Here is a 24792-nt window from a genome sequence, read left to right on the forward strand (position 1 = left end):
ACATATTACTTTAGTGAAAGAAAAATGTATACTGCGATGCTAGTCACTACAACCTAAATGTTAAGAGATAAAACAGGTGATAGAGCGCAAACGCTGATGGTCATTAGTTGCTTCTGAAAGCCCCTACAAATATGGCGGCTGCAATGGTTCAAAGCCTTCGTCTCACGGACACGCCCACGTAGCTTCTACGCCTGCGCTAAATACATGTTTGTACCTCCCGTGCAATAGATGGCGGTAAAGAGTTCGCTTTGGTTTCTTGAAAAACACCCTGGCTCTTTAAAACAACAGTGTGGTTAGAAAAGAGGTTAATGGTTTCTTTTGAACGCTAGAATATTCTGTAAAAAAAAAAAAAAAATACTCAGGAAGTAATTTGCCAGCGCGCTTTTAAATAAGCATTTGGATCGTTTTAGCCTGTTTTAATAAAAATAATCAGACAATACGTAAGCCCAATTTGAGCATTGCACACTTCTGTAACAACCTCGTCAAAAGGGATCAAAAATAGTTGTCCTGGTCGCCGTCTCTTGGATCAATCATCACACTTCATCCAGCCAGATTCCAAAAGGGCTGTTGCCAAATGGGTGCCCATCGAGGCGAGGGACGGAGGGACTGGCTTCAACAAGATGCTGTTGAACAGCCGCCCATACAAACTATGGTGAGCTCTGAGCATGCATTAAAATTGCTTAATTATTACCGTTACGAAGTGTGATTCCTACACAGTTAACGTTACATAGCTATGTTACGAGAAACAATGTGAACGACTGAATTACATTTCGCGGATTGACCGCTCGAGCTCATTCCGATCGTGCCTGGAAGTGATGAGGTGGCGCGGTCGTTTTAACTATCAGCTAGTTGACAAGTTCAGCAAGTTATAGTTGTTGTCATTCAAATGTATATCTAACATTTCAAATGTCACTTAACATAGGGGAATGTGTAAAAATCGGAAAAGTAGTTGTCGACACACCCTAATTCATGTGATGGGAATGGGATGATGACTCAGCTGGCATTACATGACTCTGTGCATCCTTTGGCCTCTTCCAGAATCCCTGGAACATCATGATAAAACACAGACAGGTCTACCGCCGGGGCAGACGCTCACAGATGACCATGAGGTAAATTGACACTGTTAAAGGGATAGTAAACCAACAAAAACACATTTGAGTATTGTTAGTCTGATTTTAAAGACATGCTCCTAAACTTTGTCAATTACTTCGTTTTTTTTAGTTTTTTTTTTACCTCCCGCTTTGAGCTGGGTGTGTCAATGTGTAGGTCATACATGCATCATCTATGAGCATAATTACTGTCTTACCTCAATTAGCCACGAAAGCCCAAGTTTTAAAAGCGACTGTTTTTCTGGAAGATGTACTGCAGTATTTTTCCCCACATCGATTTCAACCAATGAGCAATCAGCCCCTCGCCATATGAGTGACAGCTAGCAAGATGCACATGATGCACTAACAGGAGAATCTGTTTGTTACAAAACCAAATATTGTGCTTGTGTAATATTGTCAAGTTAGAGCAGAAACTGTGATGACGATGTGTTTTGTTGAGTGACTTTCCAGACCGATTATACACAAGGTGTGCTATAGCTGGTAGTGTCATTGTGCATCTAGCTACACAGACCCTGTTATATCCATGGACCTCTTGCGAACAGTTCTACAGCCCAGCTTCAATGAGGACATTATGGGAGTCTTCAGAAAATACATGAAGGTGAGTCTGCTGTATATACATCACTTTTTGGGGGGGTGCTTATAAACTCAGCAAAAAAAGAAACGTCCTCTCACTGTCAACTGCATTTATTTTCAGCAAACTTAACATGTGTAAACATTTGTATGAACATAACAAGATTCAACAACTGAGACATAAACTGAACAAGTTCCACAGACATGTGACTAACAGAAATGGAATAATGTGTCCCTGAATAAAGGGGGGGTCAAAATCAAAAGTAACAGTCAGTATCTGGTGTGGCCACCAGCTGCATTAAGTACTGCAGTGCAGCTCCCCCTCATGGACTGCAACAGATTTGCCAGTTCTTGCTGTGAGATGTTACCCCACTCTTCCACCAAGGCACCTGCAAGTTCCCAGACATTTCTGGGTGGAATGGCCCTAGCCGTCACCCTCCGATCCAACAGGTCCCAGACGTGCTCAATGGGATTGAGATCAGGGCTCTTCGCTGGCCATGGCAGAACACTGACATTCCTGTCTTGCAGGAAATCACGCAAAGAACGAACAGTATGGCTGGTGGCATTGTCATGCTGGAGGGTCATGTCAGGATGAGCCTTTAGGAAGGGTACCACATGAGGGAGGAGGATGTCTTCTCTGTAACGCACAGTGTTGAGATTGCCTGCAATGACGACAAGCTCAGTCCGATGATGCTGTGACACACCGCCCCAGACCATGATGGACCCTCCACCTCCAAATCGATCCCGCTCCAGAGTACAGGCCTCGGTGTAACACTCATTCTTTCGACGATAAACGTGAATCCGACCATCACCCCTGGTGAGACAAAACCGCGACTCGTCAGTGAAGAGCACTATTTGCCAGTCCTGTCTGGTACCTGTCCCGCAGGTGTGATGTTCGGATGTACCGATCCTGTGCAGGTGTTGTTACACGTGGTCTGCCACTGCGAGGACGATCAGCTGTCCGTCCTGTCTCCCTGTAGCGCTGTCTTAGGAGTCTCACAGTACGGACATTGCAATTTATTGCCCTCGCCACATTTGCAGTCCTCATGCCTCCTTGCAGCATGCCTAAGGCACGTTCACGCAGATGAGCAGGGACCCTGGGCATCTTTCTTTTGGTGTTTTTCAGATTCTGTAGAAAAACCTTTTTAGTGTCCTAGGTTTTCATAACTGTAACCTTAATTACTTACTGTCTGTAAGCTGTTAGTGTCTTAACGACCATTCCACAGGTGCATGTTCATGAATTGTTTATGGTTCATTGAACAAGCATGGGAAACAGTGTTTAAACCCTTTACAATGAAGATCTGTGAAGATATTTGGGTTTTTACGAATTATCTTTGAAAGACAGGGTCCTGAAAAAGGGACGTTTCTTTTTTTGCTGAGTTTATTTGTCCTGTTGCACACAAGTGTAAATGTGTTTCTTGCATATCCCAACTTCCCCTTAGACACCCGCAGGGAGTGGGGTCACGGCCAGGGTCACCGTTGTACAGCGCCCCTGGAGCAATTAGGGTTAAGTGTCTTGCTCAACGCGCTAACCTCGAGGCTACCTGCGGCTCCAAAGTAATGTCAGAATTGGATATACACAGTACCAGTCAAAAGTTTGGACACACCTACTCGTTCAAGGGTTTTTCTTTATCTTTACTACATTGTAGAATAATAGTGAAGACATCAAAATGATGAAATAACACACATGGAATCATGTAGTAACCAAAAAAGTGTTAAACAAATCAAAATATATTTGAGATTCTTCAAAGTAGCTACCCTTTGCCTTGATGACAGCTTTGCACACGCTTGGTATTCTCTCAACCAGCTTCATGAAGAATGCTTTTCCAACAGTCTTGAATGAGTTTCCACATGTGCTGAGCACTTGTTGGCTGCTTACATTTACATTTTAGTCATTTAGCAGACGCTCTTATCCAGAGCGACTTACAGTAGTGAATGCATACATTTCATGCATTTTTTTATTATTATTATTTTTTTGTACTGGACCCCCGTGGGAATCGAACCCACAGCCCTGGCGTTGAACACACCATGCTGGCGTTGCAAACACCATGCTCTACCAACTGAGCCACAGGGAAGCTGTGTGCTTTAACTTCACTCTGTGGTCCAACTCATCCCAAACTATCTCAATTAGGTTGAGGTCGGGTGATCTGATGCAGCACTCCATCACTCTCCTTCTTGGTCAAATTGCCCTTACACAGCCTGGAGGTGGTGTGTTTGGGGTCATTGCCCTGTTGAAAAACAAATGATAGTCCCCCTAAGCGCAAACCAGATGGGATGGCGTATCGCTGCAGAATGCTGTGGTAGACATGCTGGTTAAGTCTGCCTTGAATTCTAAATAAATCACTGACAGTGTCACCGGCAAAGCACCATCACACCTCCTCCTCCATGCTTCACGGTGGGAACAACACATGCGGAGATCATCCTTTCACCTCCTCTGCGTCTCACAAAGACACAGCGGTTGGAACCAAAAATCAACAATTTGGACTCATCAGACCAAAGGACAGATTTTCACTGGTCTAATGTCCATCATGGTCTAATGTCCATCAGATTTTCACTGGTCTAATGTCCATCATGGTCTAATGTCCATCATGTTTCTGGACCCAAGCAAGCCTCTTCTTATTGGTGTCCTTTAGTATTGGTTTCTATGCAGCAGAGGTAACTCTGGGTCTTCCTTTCCTGTGGTGGTCCTCATGAGAGACAGTTTCATCATAGTGCTTGATGGTTTTTGGGACTGTGCTTGAAGAAACGTTCAAAGTTCTTGAAATTTTCCAGATTGACTGACCATGTCTTAAAGTAATGATGGACTGTTGTTTCTCTTTGCTTATTTGAGCTGTTCTTGCCATAGTATGGACTTAGCCCTATTTGGTAAAAGACCATCTTCCATATACCACCCAGAGGTGGGACAAGTCCCAAGTCTTACCACTCAAGTCCCAAGTCAAGACAGGCAAGTCCGAGTAAAGTCTCAAGTCCTAAACTTTGAGTTCGAGTCCTAAACAAGTCATAATGTGCTCTTAACCAAATGTAATACCACGAGTAATAGTTAGCATATTACATTTACGCAAATCATGAATGCTTTTAAAAAGATCTATCTATATATTTATTACTTTCCAAATAAACGTTATATTTCCATGGAAATACATGGGTAGCCATGAGAAATCCCCCCCCCAATAGTGATTGACTATCGATGATCGCTATGGGGCGCAATCGGGCGATGTAGGCTTGTACACAATCGCCCATCTTTACACACACACACACACCCTCTCTCTGTGTGGTTACAGTACGCTAACGTATGTCAATGGTTTTAGGAACAGCAGTAACATCAGGCAGGATTAGGCTAATCTTGGGTGCAATTATCATGTTCCCGCACTGGCTGACTGTGTGGAGGCTCATTTATTTAATGTTACATTAGCCTACATGATACACTAGTAAAGTAATAAAATAAATAGCTGTCGGCTATATTAGCCACGACTTACCATTCTTTCTGCAGCTTCAAATGTCGAACAAAGTTGGAAATTGTGGCGCCTCTGTCTGTAATTGTCTTCCAGCATGTTTTGCAAGTTGCAATCCGTTTTTTGTTGATACAGCGTCGTCTTTATATCCAAAAATAATCATTGAGTATCATTTTTCCAAGGGCTTCATCTGAATTCACCCGCTGACGTTCCTCTGCACTGCCACGCACAACTTTTTCTCAGCTGGCACAATTTGATTGGCTGCTGTCCGATTCAAACTGTAATCCGTTAAATGAAGAGTTTATGAGGCTCAAGTACAAGTCAAGTCACGAGTCATTGGTGTCAAAGTCGAGTTGCAATTCATCATATTTGTGACTGACTTGAGTCCAAGTCATGTGACTCGAGTCCACACCTCTGATACCACCCCTTTGCAGTACCACCCCTACCGCAAATTAACTTTTAACAAGGCACACCTGTTAATTGAAATGCATTCCAGGTGACTACCTCATGAAGCTGGTTGAGAGAATGCCAAGAGTGTGCAAAGCTGTCATCATGGCAAAGGGTGCCTACTTTGAAGAATCTCAAATAGAAAATATATTTTGATTTGTTTAACACTTTTTTTGGTTACTACACGATTCCATATGTGTTATTTCATAGTTTTGATGTCTTCACTATTATTCCACAATGTAGAAAATAGTAAAAATAAAGAAAAACCCTTGAATGAATAGGTGTGTCCAAACTTTTGACTGGAACCGTACATTTAACCTTAACTCAGCTTTTACAATAACAAACTGGATGGTCAAGAGGTGAACAGTTAAAAGAAAAAAAAGTGACAATGTTTTTTAGCCTCTACTGTCAAAACAACCATTTTTTGTCCTATGCCAAAAGACCCAAAGCCCTTAGTACTGAACAAGGTGTCACTGAACAGAGTGGCTGCTGCAATATGATTGAGTTTGACTGCTGGACATGTGTTTGTCAGAATACATCTCAATGTTTTCTCCCCAGTGTTCTCAATGCCTGCCTGTCATTCTGTTCTGACTGGTACTGTACTTAAATATTCCAGCAGGCCCTTTACTGTTTCAAACATGCCAGTGCCAATGTTCTCTGTGGGTTTGATTTCTGTTAGTGGGGTTGTGTGTTTGTTACTGTTAGTGGGGTTGTGTGTTTGTTACTGTTAGTGGGGTTGTGTGTTTGTTACTGTTAGTGGGGTTGTGTGTTTGTTAGTGGGGTTGTGTGTTTGTTACTGTTACTGTTAGTGGGGTTGTGTGTTTGTTACTGTTACTGTTAGTGGGGTTGTGTGTTTGTTACTGTTAGTGGGGTTGTGTGTTTGTTACTGTTAGTGAGGTTGTGTGTTTGTTAGTGGGGTTGTGTGTTTGTTACTGTTACTGTTAGTGGGGTTGTGTGTTTGTTACTGTTAGTGGGTGTGTCCAAACTTTTGACTGGTACTGTACATACATATATACAGTAGGGGGGAAAAGTATTTGATCCCCTGCTGATTTTGTACGTTTGCCCACTTACAAAGAAATGATCAGTCTATAATTTTAATAGTAGGTTGATTTGAACAGTGAGAGACAGACTAACAACAAAAAAATCCAGAAAAACGCATGTCAAAAATGTTATAAAATGATTTGCATTTTAATGAGGGAAATAAGTATTTGACCCCTCTGCAAAACATGACTTAGTACTTGGTGGCAAAACCCTTGTTGGCAATCAGAGGTCAGACGTTTCTTGTAGTTGGCCACCATTTTTTGCACACATCTCAGGAGGGATTTTGTCCCACTCCTCTTTGCAGATCTTCTACAAGTCATTAAGGTTTCGAGGCTGACGTTTGGCAACTCGAACCTTCAACTCCCTCCACAGATTTTCTATGAGATTAAGGTCTGGAGATTTGGATATAGGTCCTGGCCACTCCAGGACCTTAATGTGCTTCTTCTTGAGCCACTCCTTTGTTGCCTTGGCCGTGTGTTTTGGGTCATTGTCATGCTGGAATACCCATCCACGACCCATTTTCAGTGCCCTGGCTGAGGGAAGGAGGTTCTCACCCAAGATTTGACGGTACATGGCCCCGCCCATCGTCCCTTTGATGCGGTGAAGTTGTCCTGTCCCCTTAGCAGAAAAACACCCCCAAAGCATAATGTTTCCACCTCTATGTTTGACGGTGGAGATGGTGTTCTTGGGGTCATAGGCAGCATTCCTCCTCCTCCAAACACGGCGAGTTGATGCCAAAGAGCTCCATTTTGGTCTCATCTAACCACAACACTTTCACCAGTTGTCCTCTGAGTCATTCAGATGTTCATTGACAAACTTCAGATGTGCATGTATATGTATTCTTGAGCAGGGGGACCTTGCGGGCGCTGCAGGATTTCAGTCCTTCACGGTGTAGTGTGTTACCAATTGTTTTCTTGGTGACTATGGTCCCAGCTGCCTTGAGATCATTGACAAGATCCTCCCGTGTAGTTCTGGGCTGATTCCTCACCGTTCTCATGATCATTGCAACTCCACGAGGTGAGATCTTGCATGGAGCCCCAATGCCGAGGGATATTGACAGTTCTTTTGTGTTTCTTCCATTTGCGAATAATCGCACCAACTGTTGTCACCTTCTCACCAAGCTGCTTGGCGATGGTCTTGTAGCCCATTCCAGCCTTGTGTAGGTCTACAATCTTGTCCCTGACATCCTTGGAGAGCTCTATGGTCTTGGCCATGGTGGAGAGTTTGGAATCTGATTGATTGATTGATTGCTTCTGTGGACAGATGTCTTTTTTACAGGTAACAAGCTGCGGTTAGGAGCACTCCCTTTAAGAGTGTGCTCCTAATCTCAGCTCGTTACCTGTATAAAAGACACCTGGGAGCCAGAAATCTTTCTGATTGAGAGGGGGTCAAATACTTATTTCCCTCATTAAAATGCAAATCATTTTATAACATTTTTGACATGCGTTTTTCTGGATATTTTTGTTGTTATTCTGTCTCTCACTGTTCAAATAAACCTACCATTAAAATTCTAGACTGATCCTTTCTTTGTCAGTGGGCAAACGTACAAAATCAGCAGGGGATCAAATACTTTTATCCCCCACTGTACATACATACAGTCAGGTCCATAATTATTGGCACCCTTGATCAAGATGAGGAAAAGAAGACTGTATAACATAAATAATGCAAATACTGAGATATGTGTGCTCCAAAAAAATGGGGAAATTATATTTTACACTAACAAGGAATGTATTTTGTTTGGCAAGTAGTAAACACATCTAAAAAAGATAGGAGTCGAAATTATTGACACCCCTATTTTAAATACTCTAGCACCCTCATTATTGGCACCACTGTTTTCAATACTTTGACACACCTCATTATTGGCACCCATGTTTTCAATACTCTAGCACTCTCCTCATTATTGGCACCTCTGTTTTCAATACTCCAACACCCTCCTCAGCCACCTGTTAGAGGTAACCAGGTTTTGGGCTAAAATGTCCTGGTACTTGGTCACGTTAATGATGTTGACCTTAACAAAAGGCCCAGGACGAGTGGAAGTAAAATAGCCCCATAACGTACAAGACCCACCACCGTATTTTACCGTAAGTATGAGGTACTTTTCTCCGTATGCTTCCAAACCCACCACTGGTGTGTAGCCAAAGATGTCATCTGATCATAGCACCGATTCCAGTCCAAGCACCAACGCCTTTTATCAAACTCCAGGCAGTGCTGTGGTCAAATTACATGAAAATAGAGTTCTCAGCAGTCCATAAGTACAGACGAAGAAGATCAAGAATGTGGAAAGATTCTGTATGGAGGAATGGTCTATAATCCCTTCCAATGTGTTCTCTAATCTCATAAAATGAAAAAGCCTCAGTGTTGTTATCCTCAAACGGGTAAGGTGCTGGAGTACTGAAAACGGGTGTGAATCTTTTTTTCTTTCTTTGCAACAGTTTTTCGAGAAAGCAGCCAGCAACGTGAAGGAGAACTTCGAAGAGGACGTCCAGACCGAGCAGCTGATCCGAGAAGTCTGCAGAAACTGCTTGGAAAATGTAAGATGCCAACTAAACGTGTTTCAAGAAGTGTCACTGTTTCGGTTCTGTGGTTAATGCACAGAGACATCTATGAGTAATGTTCCTCTCCATGGTCAGGCCAAACAGCTCTTCTCAGACGGGGAGAAATCGGCAGTGGCAAGACCCGGCCCTGAGCCTCCAGTCAAGGTAAAGGAAGATTTTAAATGAGTGAAGATCATGATGGCTCTTTCTCAATCTATCTTTCCTCAATTCCTCACATTCCTCTTTCTTTACCTCAAAGTGCATTGGAGGGGAGGGTAGGAACCTTGGCCCTTCTCCTCCAATATGGTTTAGAAGGAGGCGAGGAGATAGGATGTGAGATATATTGCCGAAAGACTCATCTAGAATGAGTCCAAGTCTCATATAACTTAAATGTAGTTGTCATCATAAGGGAAGTTGCAGATTTTAAGTGAACGTGACACTGATTTACGCTTTCAAAAAGGGATGTTGTGGCGCAACGGTCTAAGGCACTGCGTCTCATTTCATCCCAGGCTGTATCACAACCTGCTGTGATTGGGAGTCCCGTAGGGCGGCGCACAATTGGCCCAGTGTCGTCCGGGTTTTGGCCGTCTTTGTAAATAAGAATTTGTTCTTAACTGACTTGCCTAGTTAAATGAAGGTAAAATGAAAACCAAAATAAAATGAGGATGCCGGCTGGAAGTATGAGTGTTTTCCTCATTGCATTAGTCTTATTGCCTCCATCTTGAATGAAGTTCTTGGAGGGAAAATAAGGATATAATGCTATCGCTGTCTCTCCCACTTCAGCGACAATATCTCTTTTCTTGCAGCGGGTGAAACCAGAGGATGAGTCCAGTCAAAGAACCAGTCCTGTTCCAAAGAAGGTAAACTAGTCTGCCCTTCTTGTAGAATAAACCTTCATCAAAAAAGAATAAACCCAAAACGCACAGTAACTGACAATATGTCAATGTCTTTTTTCCAGCGGAAAGGGCGCATGACAGCTCCTGTCGGTTCCTATGTCAAGCCTACTATGTATAGTAATGTGTGAGTATGCGCTCCTGTTCGACAACACGTGTTTTCACCTTGCTGTCAGTGAGCAGTTGTTTTCATTGTCAAAACCTACATGTAAAATCACTGCTGCATGAATGCTCAAACTCTAATTCACATGCAAGTGACGCTACTTAGTCAAGTTAAATAAAGGTGAAATAAAAAATTGTCGTCCCATATTTCTTCAATGGAAATGTAGATGAATGTGAATATTTCTCATGTATGATGTAAAATGCTGTGATCCATATGCATGTTCTCTAGGCCTAAGCCCAAGACATCAGAGTCCGTAAAGCGTGAGGGACCAAAGGTAAGAGTTTATATGTTATTGCTTCTATTAATTAGTTATATGATAATGGCTGAATGCAATAGTCATTTATCAATTATACCATGCACTTATAACAAGTTTCCCTCGTGCATTCTAGCATCTTTAAAGATCAAAAACAATTTTTTGGGGTGAAATCAACATAATAATTTTTTATTTATTTTTTCATTCTGTTCCATGGATTTGAGTATCATACATTTTCCCTATATAATACAATGTTTTCATATTCTAGTGGGACCCTTCCAGACTGAATGAAGGGAGCACATTTGTTCTTGGGTCCAGAGCAAATAAGTAAGTGGAAATTGGAAGTTGAGTATTAACAATTTTTCATTGACTCACACACACAAAAAAAAGAATTAACTTGAGTTACATGGGGGCGTGGTCCACCAACTGTCTTCATCTACGTTGTTTTTATCTTATGTTCCTAATGAAACCTGAAATCCCTGCTTAATTGTAGGGCTTTAGGAATGGGTGGTACCAGAGGAAGGATTTACATCAAACATGCTGACCTCTTCAAGGTAACTCTCTCAATTCAATTTAAGGGCTTTATTGGCATGGGAAACATATGTTAACATTGCCAAAGCAAGTGAAGTAGATAATAAACAAAAGTGAAATAAACAAAAATTAACAGTGAACATTACACCCACAAAAGTTCCAAAATAAAAAAGACTTTGCAGATATCATGTTATGCGCAAATAGTTAAAGTACAAAAGGGAAAATAAATAAACATAAATATGGGTTCTAGTTTCCTCTGTTTTTTTTGTTATTTCTTTCCAATATGTCAAGTGATTTTCTTTTCGTTTTCTCATGATTTGGTGATTTGGTTGGGTCTAATTGTGTTGCTCTCTCTCGCTTTATCTCTCTTGCTCTCTCTCTCAAGTGATAATAAATGCAGGATGTACATGTGGTTGCATCATCTAGAAGGTTTAATAAGCACTAAATGCAGAATCCAAATCGATATACACTAATTGTAAAAAGATATATACATGTGTCAGTACACTGAAAAGAGCATAACCAGTAGAAAACATTGACTTAAAGCATCAACTCCAATTTAACCTGCCATTATAAATAAACAAGCTCACTTCAGTTTGATTGAACATTTCGATATACACAAAAGTATGTGGACACCCCTTCAAATGACTGGATTCGGCTATTTCAGCCACACCCGTTGCCATGCAATCTCCATAGATAAACATTGGCATTAGAAGGGCCTTACTGAAGAGCTCAGTGACTTTCAATGTGGCACTGTCATAGGATGCCACCTTTCCGACTCTGGAGCAGTGGAAACGTGTTCTCTGGCGTTATGAATCACGCTTCACCATCTGGCAGTCCGACGGACGAATCTGGGTTTGGCAGATGCCAGGATAACGCTACCTGCCCGACTGCATAGTGCCAACTGTAAAGTTTGGTGGAAGAGGAATAATGGTCTGGGGCTGTTTTTCATGGTTCGGGCTAGGCCCCTTAGTTCCAGTGAAGGGAAATCTTAACGCTACAGCATACAATGACATCCTAGACGATTCTGTGCTTCCAACTTTGTGGCAACAGTTTGGGGAAGGCCCTTTCCTGTTTCAGCATGACAATGTCCCCGTGCACAAAGCAAGGTCAATACAGAAATTGTTTGTTCGAGATCGGTGTGGACGAACTTGACTGGCTGGCACAGAGCCCAGACCTCAACGCCATCGAACGCCTTTGGAATGAATTGGTATGCCGACTGCCAGCCAGGCCTAATCACCCAACATCACTGCCCAACCTCACTAATGCTCTTGTAGTTGAATGGAAGCAAGTCCCCGCAGCAATGTTCCAACATCTAGGGGAAAGCCTTCCCAGAAGAGTGGAGGCTGTTATAGCAGCAAAGGGGAGGCCAACTCTATATTAATGCCCATGATTTTATGAATGAGATGTTCAACGAGCCGGTGTCCACATACTTTTGGTCATGTAGTGTATGTTGGCTGGCATTTCCATGTCAGAATCATCCCGTCTTCATTTGGATGTACGTAGGGATCCTGTTGCGGATCTCCTATGGCATATACCCTTAGGTAGGTTCTGTGGAAAGCACACGTTCTCAGCAAACAAATAATCCAACTCAAAAACCACCCTTTGGACATCTGGGCAGCAGAAAAAAGCTTCTGCACAGCCAAGGTCTGCTATCTCTTCAGCTTGATAGGTGACCTACAGGTAACTGCCAAAATAATGGAAACACTTGAGGAAATGAAGGTTCTGATGGTGTGGAGTGCATTTTCCAAGCATGGTTTAGAGGGCAGGGTAAACCCCAAGAAATACACAGCCATTCTGAGAGATCAGCTATGGTGAATAATTTATATTCTGATGGGAGTGGTCTCTTCCAGGGGCACGAGTGGTCAAGGAATTGTTTGATGAGCATAAAAAAATCGAAACCATATGCCCTGCCGTCTGTCACCAGATGTCAACCCAACTGAACACTATGGAAGATTCTGGAGCCTTTTCCACCACCTTCAACAAAACACTAAATGATGAAATGATGTCGCATCACTCCAATAGTTTCAGACACTTGTAGCATCTATGCCAAGGTGCATTGAAGCTGTTCTGGCTCAACACCATATTAAGACACTTCATGTTGGTGTTTCCTTTATTTGGCATTTACCTGTAGGTGGATGACCCCTTGTAATGTTTTATCTTATGGTTACACAACAACCTCTAGAAGTACGCAATATTTGTTTAATTAATTGTATTTAATTTGTACATTGGGAGCTAATAACTGAATTAAAGGAGCACATACAATTATATCAAAAAGTCAAAAATAAATGTGGAACCCGGAGTGGCCATGTTCTGTGACGGTTTCTTCACTGTCTGCTATATTATGCTAACCAACTTGTGAGTGAGACGACCATCCCATCTCCCCTACCATAAACCATTACAAAGCTTAGAGCAAAGTAATAAAATACTGTGTCTGTGTGTGTTTTCAGTATGCGGCCGATGCCCAGGACAAACACTGGTTGGCAGAGAGACAACATATGAGAGCTACAGGTGGAAAGATGGTAAGAGCTCTGTATCCAACTCTAGCCTGGTCGTAGATCTCTAGCCTGGTCATAGATCTCTGGCCTGGTCGCAGATCTCTGGCCTGGTCGCAGATCTCTGGCCTGGTCGCAGATCTCTGGCCTGGTCGCAGATCTCTGGCCTGGTCGCAGATCTCTGGCCTGGTCGCAGATCTCTGGCCTGGTCGCAGATCTCCGGCCTGGTCGCAGATCTCTAGATCTAAAGAATTGCTTTAGCCAAACTCCTCTGTCATGTTATTTTTCATGCAGAGTAGGCTAAAGCAGAAACCTATCTTTTGTGGGCGACCTGACCAATTCACATAGAAATGTGAGTTATAGATCTGTCATTCTCATTGAAAGCAAGTCTAAGTGGTCATTTCTATGCTTCCCATCCATAAGTTTAGCTTTGTGTCTTTTCACTTTCAGTTTTGTACACATCAGCTTCATACAGCTATAGGGTGTTCACCCATAACATTATTATTTCAATGTTAAAAAAATATATCCATTCAATATAGAATTGCATTAAAAAAAAACAATAGTCCAAACCCTATTTCTCTACCATATACGGTTCATAAGTTAGACTATTTACTCAGGGAATTTAGCATGATTAGAGTGAAAGTGGTCGCTGGTCAATAGAACTTTGTCAATGCTCCGCGGGCAGAACGGCACTAACGTCAACTGACAAGCTAGCTAGTGGCTACAGGTTCCTGTGTGACAAAATTTGGGTTTTTCTAAGTGAAGTCTACCTTCTTATTTAATCAACACTGTTAAGTACTAGCGTATTAAAGTTATAATACAGACCCGGGACCAAACCGCAAACACTGCGATGCAGTGACTTAGACCACTGCCACTCGGTCGGGAGGCCCCTAATGTTATAATATTTAGAGACCAATCTAATGATTAGTCGAATTTGATTCATAATGGCATAGGGCAAAGAACTACGTTTAGACATTAATTTAGTAGCACCCTCTTGAAACCCTAATTTCACTACATTCTAGAGCAGTGAGTGAATGCCCATCAGCTTAAAATACAATATTTTTGATTATTGAAAAGATTGTAATGTGATCCTTTACACTATAAATTGCTTGTTTTATCACAAACTGAAATTAGGCGAAAATTATAGAATTTGAACAACCATGTAATGGAGGAGAGATTTTCCATATTTGCACCTTTTAAAAACAAGTATGATCTGGTAAATGTATGAACTAATGTAAACTAATCTAACATGATCTAAACATTTTATAATTTTATAGGCCTATCTCCTTATTGAAGAGGATGTCCAGGACCTTTCTCTGAGTAATGATTACAAGTAAGGAAGATGTTTTGTTGAAGATGTTTTATTCAACAAGTGTCAATTCATCTGTCATTGAATGGAGTATCTTCAATGGATATTCACTTCTTAAACCAGGCATACCTAGCCTGTCCACCCCAGATAAATTGTCTATAGCCTACAGCTCAAATAGGTCCGGGATGACCAGGCTAAAATCAAGCCCAAAGGGGGTTACACTGTTTTCAGGGTGAGATTATGATTCTGTTGTGTTTTTTTTTTTTTTTCTAAGAGATTGCCCTGACCTGAAAATGACTCCAGTTGAGTTGAAGCCTTTCACAGTTCCCGGGTGGATGATTGAGAAGATGCAGAAGGCCATGGAGGTCCAGAGTTCAGGGAAGGAATAGAGTCCTAGTCTATCTCGGCAAATGGCACCCTATTCCCTAGCCTATATAATACATTACTGCTGACCAGAGCCCTGTTGGCCCTGGACATGGGTAGTGTACTAAAGGGAATAGGGTGCCATTTTGTGGGCGGCAGGTAGCCTAACGGTTAAAAGCATTGGGCCAGTAACCGAAAGGTCACTGGTTTGAATCCCTGAGCCGACTAGGTGAGAAATCTGTCAATGTGCCCTTGAGCAAGACACTTAACCCTAATTTCTTCTGTAAGAGTCTGCTAAATGACTCAAATGTAAAATGACAATTTCTGACACAGCCGTAGAAAACCACGGAAATAATGAATATATCAATCGTATCAAATCACGAGAGACTGTACAAGAGTGCCAATGTCTTTTCTGCCCGTGTGGCTTTGGATCTCATTGTATACAATTACAGATTTTTTTTTTTATATATTTTTTAAAAATGTAACCTTTATTTAACTAGCCAAGTCAGTAATTGATCAGTTCTATTTGATGAAGAAATGTTCCTCTTCCCCCCCCCCCCCCCCCCCCCCCCTTTTAATTTAATTTTTAACCAATCCCTACAGTACTCTAATTGTTAAAGGGGCTCTATGGCAGCTTATGGCCCCTTGGTAATAGAACGGTTCTTGGGGCCAGGGAGGGTGCCTCCCCCCACATTGAATATAAGGAGTTCTATAAAGAGTTACTGTTCTTGTAAAATCAGTCATTTTGTTTTCCCATCTTCAACTGTATTCTCAATTTTATATTATAATATGTTTCTACAATGTCAGGTGCTTTTATGTCGTTGTACTTCATGGCATACAGACCATGAACTTTTAGACCATATACTTTTTTTCCTAGTGAAGACGTGAATCAACCTTATTCACTTAGAAATAAAGGTTTTGATTTGTCTATGTCTGATTTATTCAGTATGTTTGTCAGAACGTTTTTATTGTATCTACAGCTATTTTATTCAAATATCCCTTGTATGTCTACCTTTTTATATGGTTTATTGCGTTAAAATAATGAAGCAAATGTGTGAGATATTTTAACGTACAGGCTCTATCGTCACCTCACCTCTTCCATAATAGTGTAGGTAAATATATATTATTGTGACATGTTTACATTTTAAAATGGACTACAAAAATGTGCTTGTTGGTCTCAATTTAAGGTTCGGGGTAGGCACACGGCTAGCGGTATTAGTATGGTTAGGTTTTAAGAATATACATTGTAGAAATTGCCGCGGTTTAGCCATAATTATGACTGGCCGACCTACTATTGCTCATGCCGCGTTTAAGTGCTAATTGGAACTATAAAACTCAACAACAACAAAAAAGTCCAACTTGCTTACTGGTTGTAGTTACACACGTGCCGCTTTCAACGAATCAGCAAGTCGGACATTTCCGAATTTCCTAGTTTCGACTAGCATGTGAAAGCGACTTCAATCACAAGAGTTTGTGTGTAGACTTTATTTTTTTTAAATTTTTTTTAGTTTGCACAGATCTTTATTTAACTTGTTGTAAATAACAGTAACATGCAAAACATAAACATAACACCGTACAACCATAGGAAAACCTGTCTCTTCCGAATGATCTTTCACCCAATGACATCGAAGTGTTTAGTAAGTGCGTTCTTCCGAATGGTTGCTACAGCGTTGCTTTGTTTTAAACCTGAAGTTGCGATTGGTCATATTCGTAAACGGGGTGGTGACACCGATTTGATAAAGGACGTTTAAACGGGTGGGCGGGTACCTATACAGTTTGAAAAACTCAGTAGCATGAAGAATAGAGTCGGTGGACAGAACCGACACACTAGGCAAGTATGGTGACATTTTATTATTCATTCAGAAGTATGTGATAGGCAGTGTTGGTTAGTCGAAAAAAAAAACTTTCGCTTGGCAAAAAAGTCATTCCGCTTGCTAGTTAGCACTGCAGCGAAAATAACGCTAATGAGACGACACTCGGGTAACTGCGTCGTTAACTAAGCTAACGTTTAGCTTGCTATGCGCTAACATGATTAGCAAATATACCCATATGTGTTATTGGCTTGTCGTGTGAATTCGACAGTTATGTCTAGGTCATAGGATCTCTGGGCTAGCCAATGCAAACCTAACTACTGTTAACTAGCCAAGGCAACTTTAAAATCCAATGTTTGCTAGCTAACTACTCTAACTGTAGTTAGCTAGCAAACGTTAACTAACTGTAACTCTAGGTAACGTCATGACAACACCTTTGTGGTTAGTGGCTTGCTAGCACGAAGCAAAATGCCAGATACGACGTGCATTTGAGTATTTCAAGTAACATATATATTTTTTTTTACTACCTTCTACTTTGCTAACTACTTACCGTCCTCTCGAATTCTGTTATTCCAATAAGTTACAAGTATGGCCTCTCAAAATATGGACCCTGCAGCTTCCTCATCCACAGCCGCTCTGAAAGGCAATGAGACCGGTGGGAGTGCCACAAAGGGCTCAGTCACTAAAAGGTTTGTGACATTTGTTACCGTCATCTACATGTACATTTTAGTCATTTAGCAGACGATCTTACCCAGAGCGACTTAGTGCATTCATCTTAAGATGGCTAGGTGGGACAACCATCTGTCCAAGTAATTTGTTCCTCAAAGTAGCGATCAGCAAAGTCAGGGCTGGTGGGGAGGGGGTTAAGTGCAAGTGTTTGTTCACGAAAGGCTTTTTTTGTGGATGTGCAGTGCAATTATTAAGGATACCCTTTATGGGCAGGGACTCTGTTTTCCTAGCTTCAAGGGGAAGCTGGTTACACCATCGGGGTGCCAGGACATGCTCTTCCAATGGGCTAAACGAGCGCTGTCCTCCGCTAGTGGTTGTGGGGCAGAGGTGGCAGAACGGAGTACATTTGTCGTTTAACAGAAGCTCTTATTCAGAGCGACAGAGGAGCAATATGGTTAAGTGCCTTCCTCAATTGCATGTCGACATATTTATTTCACCTAGTTGTCTCAGGAATCAAACAGCAACTTTTGGTTACTGGCCCAACACACTTAAACGCTAGGCTACCTTAAATACTCTAGGTTTATTCCCTGCTTACTTTTATACTAAGGCTGGGTCTTAACAAATGGTCCTAGAGAAATTGCCATTTAGCTGTTAAGTGAACCAAACAGTATTGTTCTGTAACAGCCTGCATGCTAGCTGATTTTAAGATGGGTGATTAGTACTACTTACATTGGGATATGGGCCAGTCATTGCACAAAATGTGGGTACATTTTAAAGGTCTTTTTTTTTTTTTTTTACTCCCTAGACTTCAACAAGAGCTGATGACACTAATGGTAAGTGTTCCCTGTGTAGAGCTATGTCCTAATCACAATTGGAGATGTCAATTGATCTATTGTGGAAAACAGCTACTTCTTTTAGATCTGAAGGTTATTTCTTGCACATGTCATATAGATGTCTGGACATAAAGGGATCTCGGCTTTCCCAGAGTCTGACAACCTTTTTAAGTGGATCGGAACGATAGACGGCGCTCAGGGAACAGTAAGTAAAGGTTTCTTTCTACGCCACCATAAAAAGTGCATCCTTGGCAGGGGCTCAAAGGTGTCGGCATGCTTCGGCTAGGTGAACAGACCACGTGTGCTTGCGTACTCCCTTAAAAGACCTTTGCTTGAAAAACAATACAAGTTTGTCGAACTTGAGACGCGTAGCCACTTCCTCAAAATATAATTAATGTAAGATGACTCCATAAATCTGTCATTAGTTTAAAAAAAATTGCACCGGAGATCTTGGTCACAAAATGTTACGTCAAACTAGGGGTGTGTTCGTAAATTCAATCTGAAGTGCCAGAGTGGACTCTCTGGCTGAGGAGTAGTGTTGATCCGAGCGTTCTGACCTCAATGGCAGTCAAGCACCCAAGCTAACTGGCTAACGTTGGCTAGCTTGCTAGCTACTTCCAGACACAAATGATAGTGCTTCACTGACCATTTTACTTGCCCTAGCAGAGCTGATTATCCAGAGCGTTGGTGACTGACTGTGCTGCTGGCAACAATTTAATTACGCTTTGTTGCTGACGTTTACTGACAGTTTCTGTGCGCTCTGGCACACTCGGACGAGAGTGCTCTGAATTTGGAGTAGATAGCCAGAGTGAATTTATGAAAGGACCCTAAGCTGTTTGGTGCAGGGCCTCCCATGCGGCGCAGCGGTTTAAGGCAGTGCTAAAGGTGTCACTCCCAGCCACGACCCGGAGACCCATGAGGCAGCGTGCAATTGGCCCAGTTTCATCAGAGTTATGGGAGGGTTTGGCCGGCTGGGACGTCCTTGTCCCATCGAGCTCTAGCGACTTCTTGTGGTGGCTGGGCACATGCACGCTGACTTCGGTCGCCAGCTGTACGGTGTTTCCTCCGCCACATTTGTGCATCTGGCTTCCAGTTTAAGCCAGCAGTGTGTCAAGAAGCAGTGGAATACATTTTTTTTGTCTCGTGTTGAAAGACCACAAACACTTAACCTACTTTTGACCAATCACCGACGAAGGGGCGTCGACTTTGGCTTGCCTCTGAACAGAAATTTGTTTGCATGAACAGTCAAGCTCTTGCCGGCGACCAAAAGGTCGTCAGAATATATGCATGGACTGTTTCGGATAGAAGTTATACGGACGCCTTATACAGACGCATCTCTTCCATCAACATTCAAATGCTCGCCTTGATTAGCTTTTGTACAGTTAAAAAAAAAAATATATATATATATATATATTAAAGAATGTCAGCCTTCTTCCATCTCTTAGGTTTACGAAGGCCTGAGGTACAAGCTGTCGATGGAATTCCCTAGTGGCTACCCTTACAAAGCCCCACGCGTGAAGTTCATCACATCGTGTTTCCACCCCAACGTTGACGATCAGGGCTTCATCTGTCTGGATATCTTGAAAGACAAATGGTCAGCCCTGTACGACGTGCGTTCCATCCTGCTGTCCATCCAGAGTTTATTAGGAGGTGAGGTGTCTTTTTATTAGGTGTCTGTAGTTGTCACCCAACCATTTTCATAAGGGGGGGTCTGATCAGATTTTATCAACACACTGAGATCAAATCACTGTTTATTTAATTTTTTTTTATGTTAAGTGCCTCTGTCAAGTTTTTGCTAACCTTGTACCAAAATCTGTCTTGTCCAGAGCCCAACAATGAGAGTCCCTTGAACACTGCTGCTGCTGAGCTTTGGCATAACCAGGAAGGTTAGTAGATGGACAAATGTCTGTTGCAATAGCACCCACACATTTTGACCAGGGCCTATGGGTAATTTGTGATGCACCCTGTAAATACTTGTTATTAATCAAACAGTTTTGTTAAACTTGTACGGTATTGAACAAAGGTGTTTGTCTTTCTTATAGCATTCAAAGCCCATTTGAACTCTACCTACAAGAACTGACCCGAGATCCTACAATCCTGCCATGCGTTTTATTTTTAAGTGTTTCTTTCTTCTGATTATGTAAATACTGGGTATGTCTGTACAATATTTTTATGTTTGTATAAACTTTATGTGAATAAAGTTTAATCGTGGCTTTGTTGGTTATTTTCCAATCAACATTTGACTTTATTTAATTTGCATAATACATTTTCAAGCAATCAATACAACTTTCATTCTAACATGCTGACCACACGGGCTCTGTTACAAAATACATGTTCAATCATTTTACCCAAACTGCTCGCGCGTGTCTCTGTAGCCAGGCGCTAAAATAGAACTTGGTTCTATTTGTGTCACAAGTCCCTCATCTCGTCATTGGTTTTTAGGAGCATTTGCCCACGTGGGGGTCCATACTCAAGTCCAGTTGGTGGTGGTAATGCACCTTAAAGTTGGTTGCCAATCGCTGTATAAAGTCCACAGAAGGAGCGGTTACAAGAAACGAACTAGGTTTCCCCTTTTCTGTGTTTAGGGCACATGATTTTGTGACTCAATGGGTCAAAATTCCAAGGGGGAAAAAGGACCTTATGTATTTCAGATAAAACGCAATTGTTATATCCCAGGACCAATTAGCTAGCTAAATGTCCGTGACTGTTTTGACCGGTCACCAAATTAATATAGTTTGTTTTGCTATTTCAACCTGCATGTGTGGCTGGATGCACCCACCCGGTATAGTCAGCATATTACAAAATGAATCAATAACCTAGGTATACAAGGTCTTTGACCATAAACATCTATCCTTTTACCAAGGAGATCTTTATAGTTGATCATACCTTAAAAGCATTTGTTAGTTCTTTGACTGCAACTAAAGACATTTGTCTAACGTTCATAGTTTGCATTAGTAAATAGAAATGACTTGTGCATGTAAAAACCTAATACCATTTGTACGCAACACAAGAACGCTACGCAAAATGGCGGTCCTGCGTACTGTTGTTCTAAAATTGCAGGACTGCACATTTTAGTTTTTACGAAGGAATGCCATTTTGCATAGCTACTTGTAGTTATTGCACGGTGTATGTACAGTATGAAAGAGGCTTTATTCAAAGTTTACTGACCATTAACTGTTTTCAAGAGTACACCCCAGTCTTCAGGTCGATAGACAAAACATACACCCCAACTTACAGTGTAGAGGTTGACAACACCCAGACATCTGGTCATCTTCGGACACCACCATCATCTCTTCCAGAGTCTCATCCTGATCGTGTGCAGCGTCCTGAGACTGAGCGCCTTCCACCCAGGCCTCTTGGGTAGCCTCCACTGCCCAGAAAGGAATGCTGACTTTCTGGAGCATCTCCTTGACCAGGGAGTCAATCTGGGTGATGTGCGTCTTTAGGTCAGGGTTTTGCGCCACCTCAACTGCTAGCCACGGGGTTTGGACTGAAGCTGCTCGGGCAGACACCCCAGTGACACCATCTGAAGCTCCTGTGTTCACCAGGGCCCGGCGGTCATTCCTCTGTTTCAAAGGGAAGCGGTCTATTAAGTCACTGGCTTTGTGCAGGTCCTGTTGGAGGTTCTCTAACCCAGTGAGGAAAAGAACCCACATTCGCTCCACCTGTAATCGATCCTCTTGTCCAGGTTCAGTTGCCCTCTCTGTCAATAGAGGGACCAGACGTCTGTGCAACCCTGGATTAAGAGACGACACACAATTATTCACAGTGGAAAATTTGTGTATGATTTACACTCTACAAAGTACTTGTGATTTTGAAAAGACAGTACTGTCAACAAATTTTTTTTTTTTTAGACACCAATTTGCTGAGAGAATGTTGCACTTAAAGATTTGACCTGAATTTGAGTGGAAGGGGTCAGATCACAGTCACCTTTTGTTTGTGGAACTCCATTAAATGATAGAATAAGAAGGGGTCAGACATGAACCTCACAATAACGTTCAACAGCATTATAGTGGCCTTACCTGTGCAGATTCTATGAGCCAGTGCTCTGGTCTCGTCCATCTCCTCTCTCAGAAAGCTGCCGTCTGAGTTACTTCCGATAGAGATGGCCATCTGTTGGAAACAGGCAGTCACCTTGCACAGGGCTTCCAGGGCACGCTCACACTCTGTGACCTGCCGTTTCCTGGCCTGGATCTCATCCACTGATCTCCGCCACCGATTCATCTGAACCTTGGAAGATGACTAAATTACCGATTACAATTTTGGACAGCCTAGGTACCTTTTTTTTAGGTAACTGATTACGTTTAGAAAGTAACCAACCCAGCCCTGCCACTGACCTTAATGTGGCCCTCCAGTCTCCTTTTCACCTCATTTAACTGATTTACCTAGCAAAAGGCACATCTCAATAGGTCGTCCAGGTATGTCATGACATAGCAGAAGTTGTGTGGGTGGGGGTGGCTTTTGTTCTTTATTGCTCCTCAAGCAAGGGGGGAGGCTGTCGACATCACCGATTACCATCAGACCAAGTCCTTGAATTCCACACTCCTTGATGTTTGTGGTTGTGTCAGAAAAAAAAACAAAACTATTTTGCTCAAAACATATTTTTGACCCTTTAGTGTGTGTGCTTTACTGTGTTTGTATTTGGGATATCGCTTTTCAACAGTAAAAGTACAAAAATCACTGGTGGACATCTTTAAGCCCATCAAGCAATAGCCCTTGTGATGGAATTAATACATTTCTTCACACAGTCTCACTAAACCAGGTAAATGGACTGGTATTATAAAACAAATATAGACCTGAGTATTGATAATGTAATCTCTGATGATTGGCATATGATTTCAATGTAAAAATATAAAGTTGTATTTGCTTTATATTGTCTCCCTTTTTTATATTCCAATAAACATTTATACTTTGCATAACTATCAGTACTCCAAATCTATATTGTGCCACAAACTCCACCAAATATTACAATGATCACATACGAAACACAAAATAAAGGAATTAGGAATCAAGAGTTATTAGCAACTTCTCATCTTATCACCAAACAATCAAACTAGATTAAGAACCCACCTCCGTTTTGAAGTCTCCTCAGGGTCTCATGCTTTCTTATAGCCTACGGCCAAGTTGACAACCTTCGACACGACTGAAAACAACTGAGCAACTTCAGGGTGAGCCCTCAGTATCGGGCTCCTCCTCCACACCCCCATGCTTACTGTTTCCTTGCTGGCACTGGCAGGAACTGGTCTTCAGGGAGACACTATTCAATTAGGCCAACCCTAGCAGCTGAGGCCAATGGAACCATCTGTGCCCTTGCTCTTCTTCCATAAATAAAATTGGTTTATGTCAACACATTTTGACAAATCATATTCCCTAATCATATCTAAAGTTGTGTTTTTGGATGCTTATTATTGTTGAGGTGGCAGGTAGCCTAGCAGTTAAAGAGGCCAGCCAGCAACTGGAGGGTTGCTAGTTTGGGCTCCCGAGTGGCGCAGCGGTCTAAGGTACTGCATCTCAGTGCTTGAGGCGTCACTACAGACACCAAATCCAGGCTGTATCACAACCGGCCGTGATTGGGCGTCCCATAGGGCGGCGCACAATTGGCCCAACGTCGTCCGGGTTTTGTCGGTGTAGGCTGTCATTGTAAATAATAATTTGTTCTTAACTGACTTGTCTAGTTAAATAAAGGTAAAAAAATGGTGGACATGATCTAATAGACTGGGAGTGTTACCATTAGACACAGGTTCTGCACAAATTGTGTGGTTCTAACATGTTCATATAGTGGTTGATTAATGCTATTTCTAAGGTCTAGTGCTAGGTAAGGTATCTTATAATTAGCAGCATTTGATTGTGCCAGCCAGATATTCCTTTGAGTTGCTCTCCTGTAATAGCTAACAAGAAGCTTTTAGGAGCTGAGGTCCTTCGATGCCATGGGGGTGCTCCCATGTGCCAGGTCTCCGGAGCAACAACACTAAAATTAGCTCGAGTTAGCAAAACGTCAGCACTTTAGCAGAATGGGTCTGTGGGGCTGGAACCGACTGATTCACACATCACAAAATGGTACACTTTTCACTGCGGGCAATTCTTCAGCATAAACGACTACTGTGGATAATACATTGATTTCTCCAGTCCCTTGTGGGTAGTGTTCATGAAGCTTCTTATGTAGCTGTGTGTCGTGTTCCTATATGATAACTTGCATGTTCTGCGTTTTTACATAACTTATTCCATCTTCATTTTTAAGTATAAGGAATGTGATTGTATCCTATTAATAGTCCAAATTGGAATCAGTTGCCCAGGAAATGTGGGTTATGGGGGAAATTAAAAAAAG

The 24792-nt window shown here is 42.0% G+C and overlaps 3 protein-coding genes across 4 annotated transcripts; 2 read left to right on the plus strand and 1 right to left on the minus strand.

Annotated features, from left to right (window-relative positions):
- Positions 1-148: 148 nt before the first annotated feature.
- Positions 149-16084, plus strand: LOC115150092 (deoxynucleotidyltransferase terminal-interacting protein 1). Its single transcript, XM_029693015.1, has 13 exons — positions 149-652; positions 1039-1109; positions 1611-1707; positions 9049-9147; positions 9247-9315; positions 9957-10010; positions 10109-10170; positions 10435-10480; positions 10728-10786; positions 10953-11013; positions 13438-13509; positions 14760-14815; positions 15066-16084. The coding sequence occupies exons 1-13, from the start codon at positions 575-577 to the stop codon at positions 15178-15180; spliced, it is 939 nt and encodes a 312-aa protein (XP_029548875.1). The 5' UTR covers positions 149-574; the 3' UTR covers positions 15181-16084.
- An 808-nt stretch (positions 16085-16892) lies between these two features.
- On the plus strand, positions 16893-20703 carry ube2c (ubiquitin-conjugating enzyme E2C). 2 transcript variants are annotated; one of them, XM_029693018.1, is made up of 7 exons: positions 16893-16985; positions 17546-17654; positions 18440-18467; positions 18586-18672; positions 19913-20117; positions 20294-20353; positions 20510-20703. In XM_029693018.1, exons 2-7 carry the CDS (start codon positions 17554-17556, stop codon positions 20545-20547), a joined length of 519 nt encoding a protein of 172 aa, XP_029548878.1. In that variant the 5' UTR covers positions 16893-16985; positions 17546-17553; the 3' UTR covers positions 20548-20703. The 2 variants fall into 2 exon arrangements, with proteins under 2 accessions (XP_029548878.1, XP_029548877.1); XM_029693017.1 differs by having other exon boundaries at positions 16907-16989.
- An 81-nt stretch (positions 20704-20784) lies between these two features.
- Positions 20785-23250, minus strand: LOC115150093 (regulator of G-protein signaling 9-binding protein). Its single transcript, XM_029693016.1, has 2 exons — positions 22490-23250; positions 20785-22203 (listed from the first exon to the last, which is right to left on the minus strand). Exons 1-2 carry the CDS (start codon positions 22689-22691, stop codon positions 21668-21670), a joined length of 738 nt encoding a protein of 245 aa, XP_029548876.1. The 5' UTR covers positions 22692-23250; the 3' UTR covers positions 20785-21667.
- Positions 23251-24792: the final 1542 nt, after the last annotated feature.

This window comes from Salmo trutta, chromosome 16, assembly GCF_901001165.1.
Source record: "Salmo trutta chromosome 16, fSalTru1.1, whole genome shotgun sequence".
NCBI lineage: Eukaryota > Metazoa > Chordata > Actinopteri > Salmoniformes > Salmonidae > Salmo > Salmo trutta.

What these genes read in the sequence shown, in the direction of transcription:
- LOC115150092 (XM_029693015.1), top strand. Translation starts at nt 575, where the DNA reads ATGGGTGCCCATCGAGGCGAGGGACGGAGGGACTGGCTTCAACAAGAT. An exon ending in CTTGGGTCCAGAGCAAATAA is followed by an intron (nt 10,787 to 10,952) that starts GTAAGTGGAAAT and finishes GCTTAATTGTAG; the next exon opens with GGCTTTAGGAATGGGTGGTA. An exon ending in AACATGCTGACCTCTTCAAG is followed by an intron (nt 11,014 to 13,437) that starts GTAACTCTCTCA and finishes GTGTGTTTTCAG; the next exon opens with TATGCGGCCGATGCCCAGGA.
- LOC115150093 (XM_029693016.1), bottom strand. Translation starts at nt 22,691, where the DNA reads ATGAATCGGTGGCGGAGATCAGTGGATGAGATCCAGGCCAGGAAACGG. An exon ending in GGCTCATAGAATCTGCACAG is followed by an intron (nt 22,204 to 22,489) that starts GTAAGGCCACTA and finishes CTCTTAATCCAG; the next exon opens with GGTTGCACAGACGTCTGGTC.
- ube2c (XM_029693018.1), top strand. Translation starts at nt 17,554, where the DNA reads ATGGCCTCTCAAAATATGGACCCTGCAGCTTCCTCATCCACAGCCGCT. An exon ending in AAGGGCTCAGTCACTAAAAG is followed by an intron (nt 17,655 to 18,439) that starts GTTTGTGACATT and finishes TTTACTCCCTAG; the next exon opens with ACTTCAACAAGAGCTGATGA. An exon ending in GCTTTGGCATAACCAGGAAG is followed by an intron (nt 20,354 to 20,509) that starts GTTAGTAGATGG and finishes TCTTTCTTATAG; the next exon opens with CATTCAAAGCCCATTTGAAC.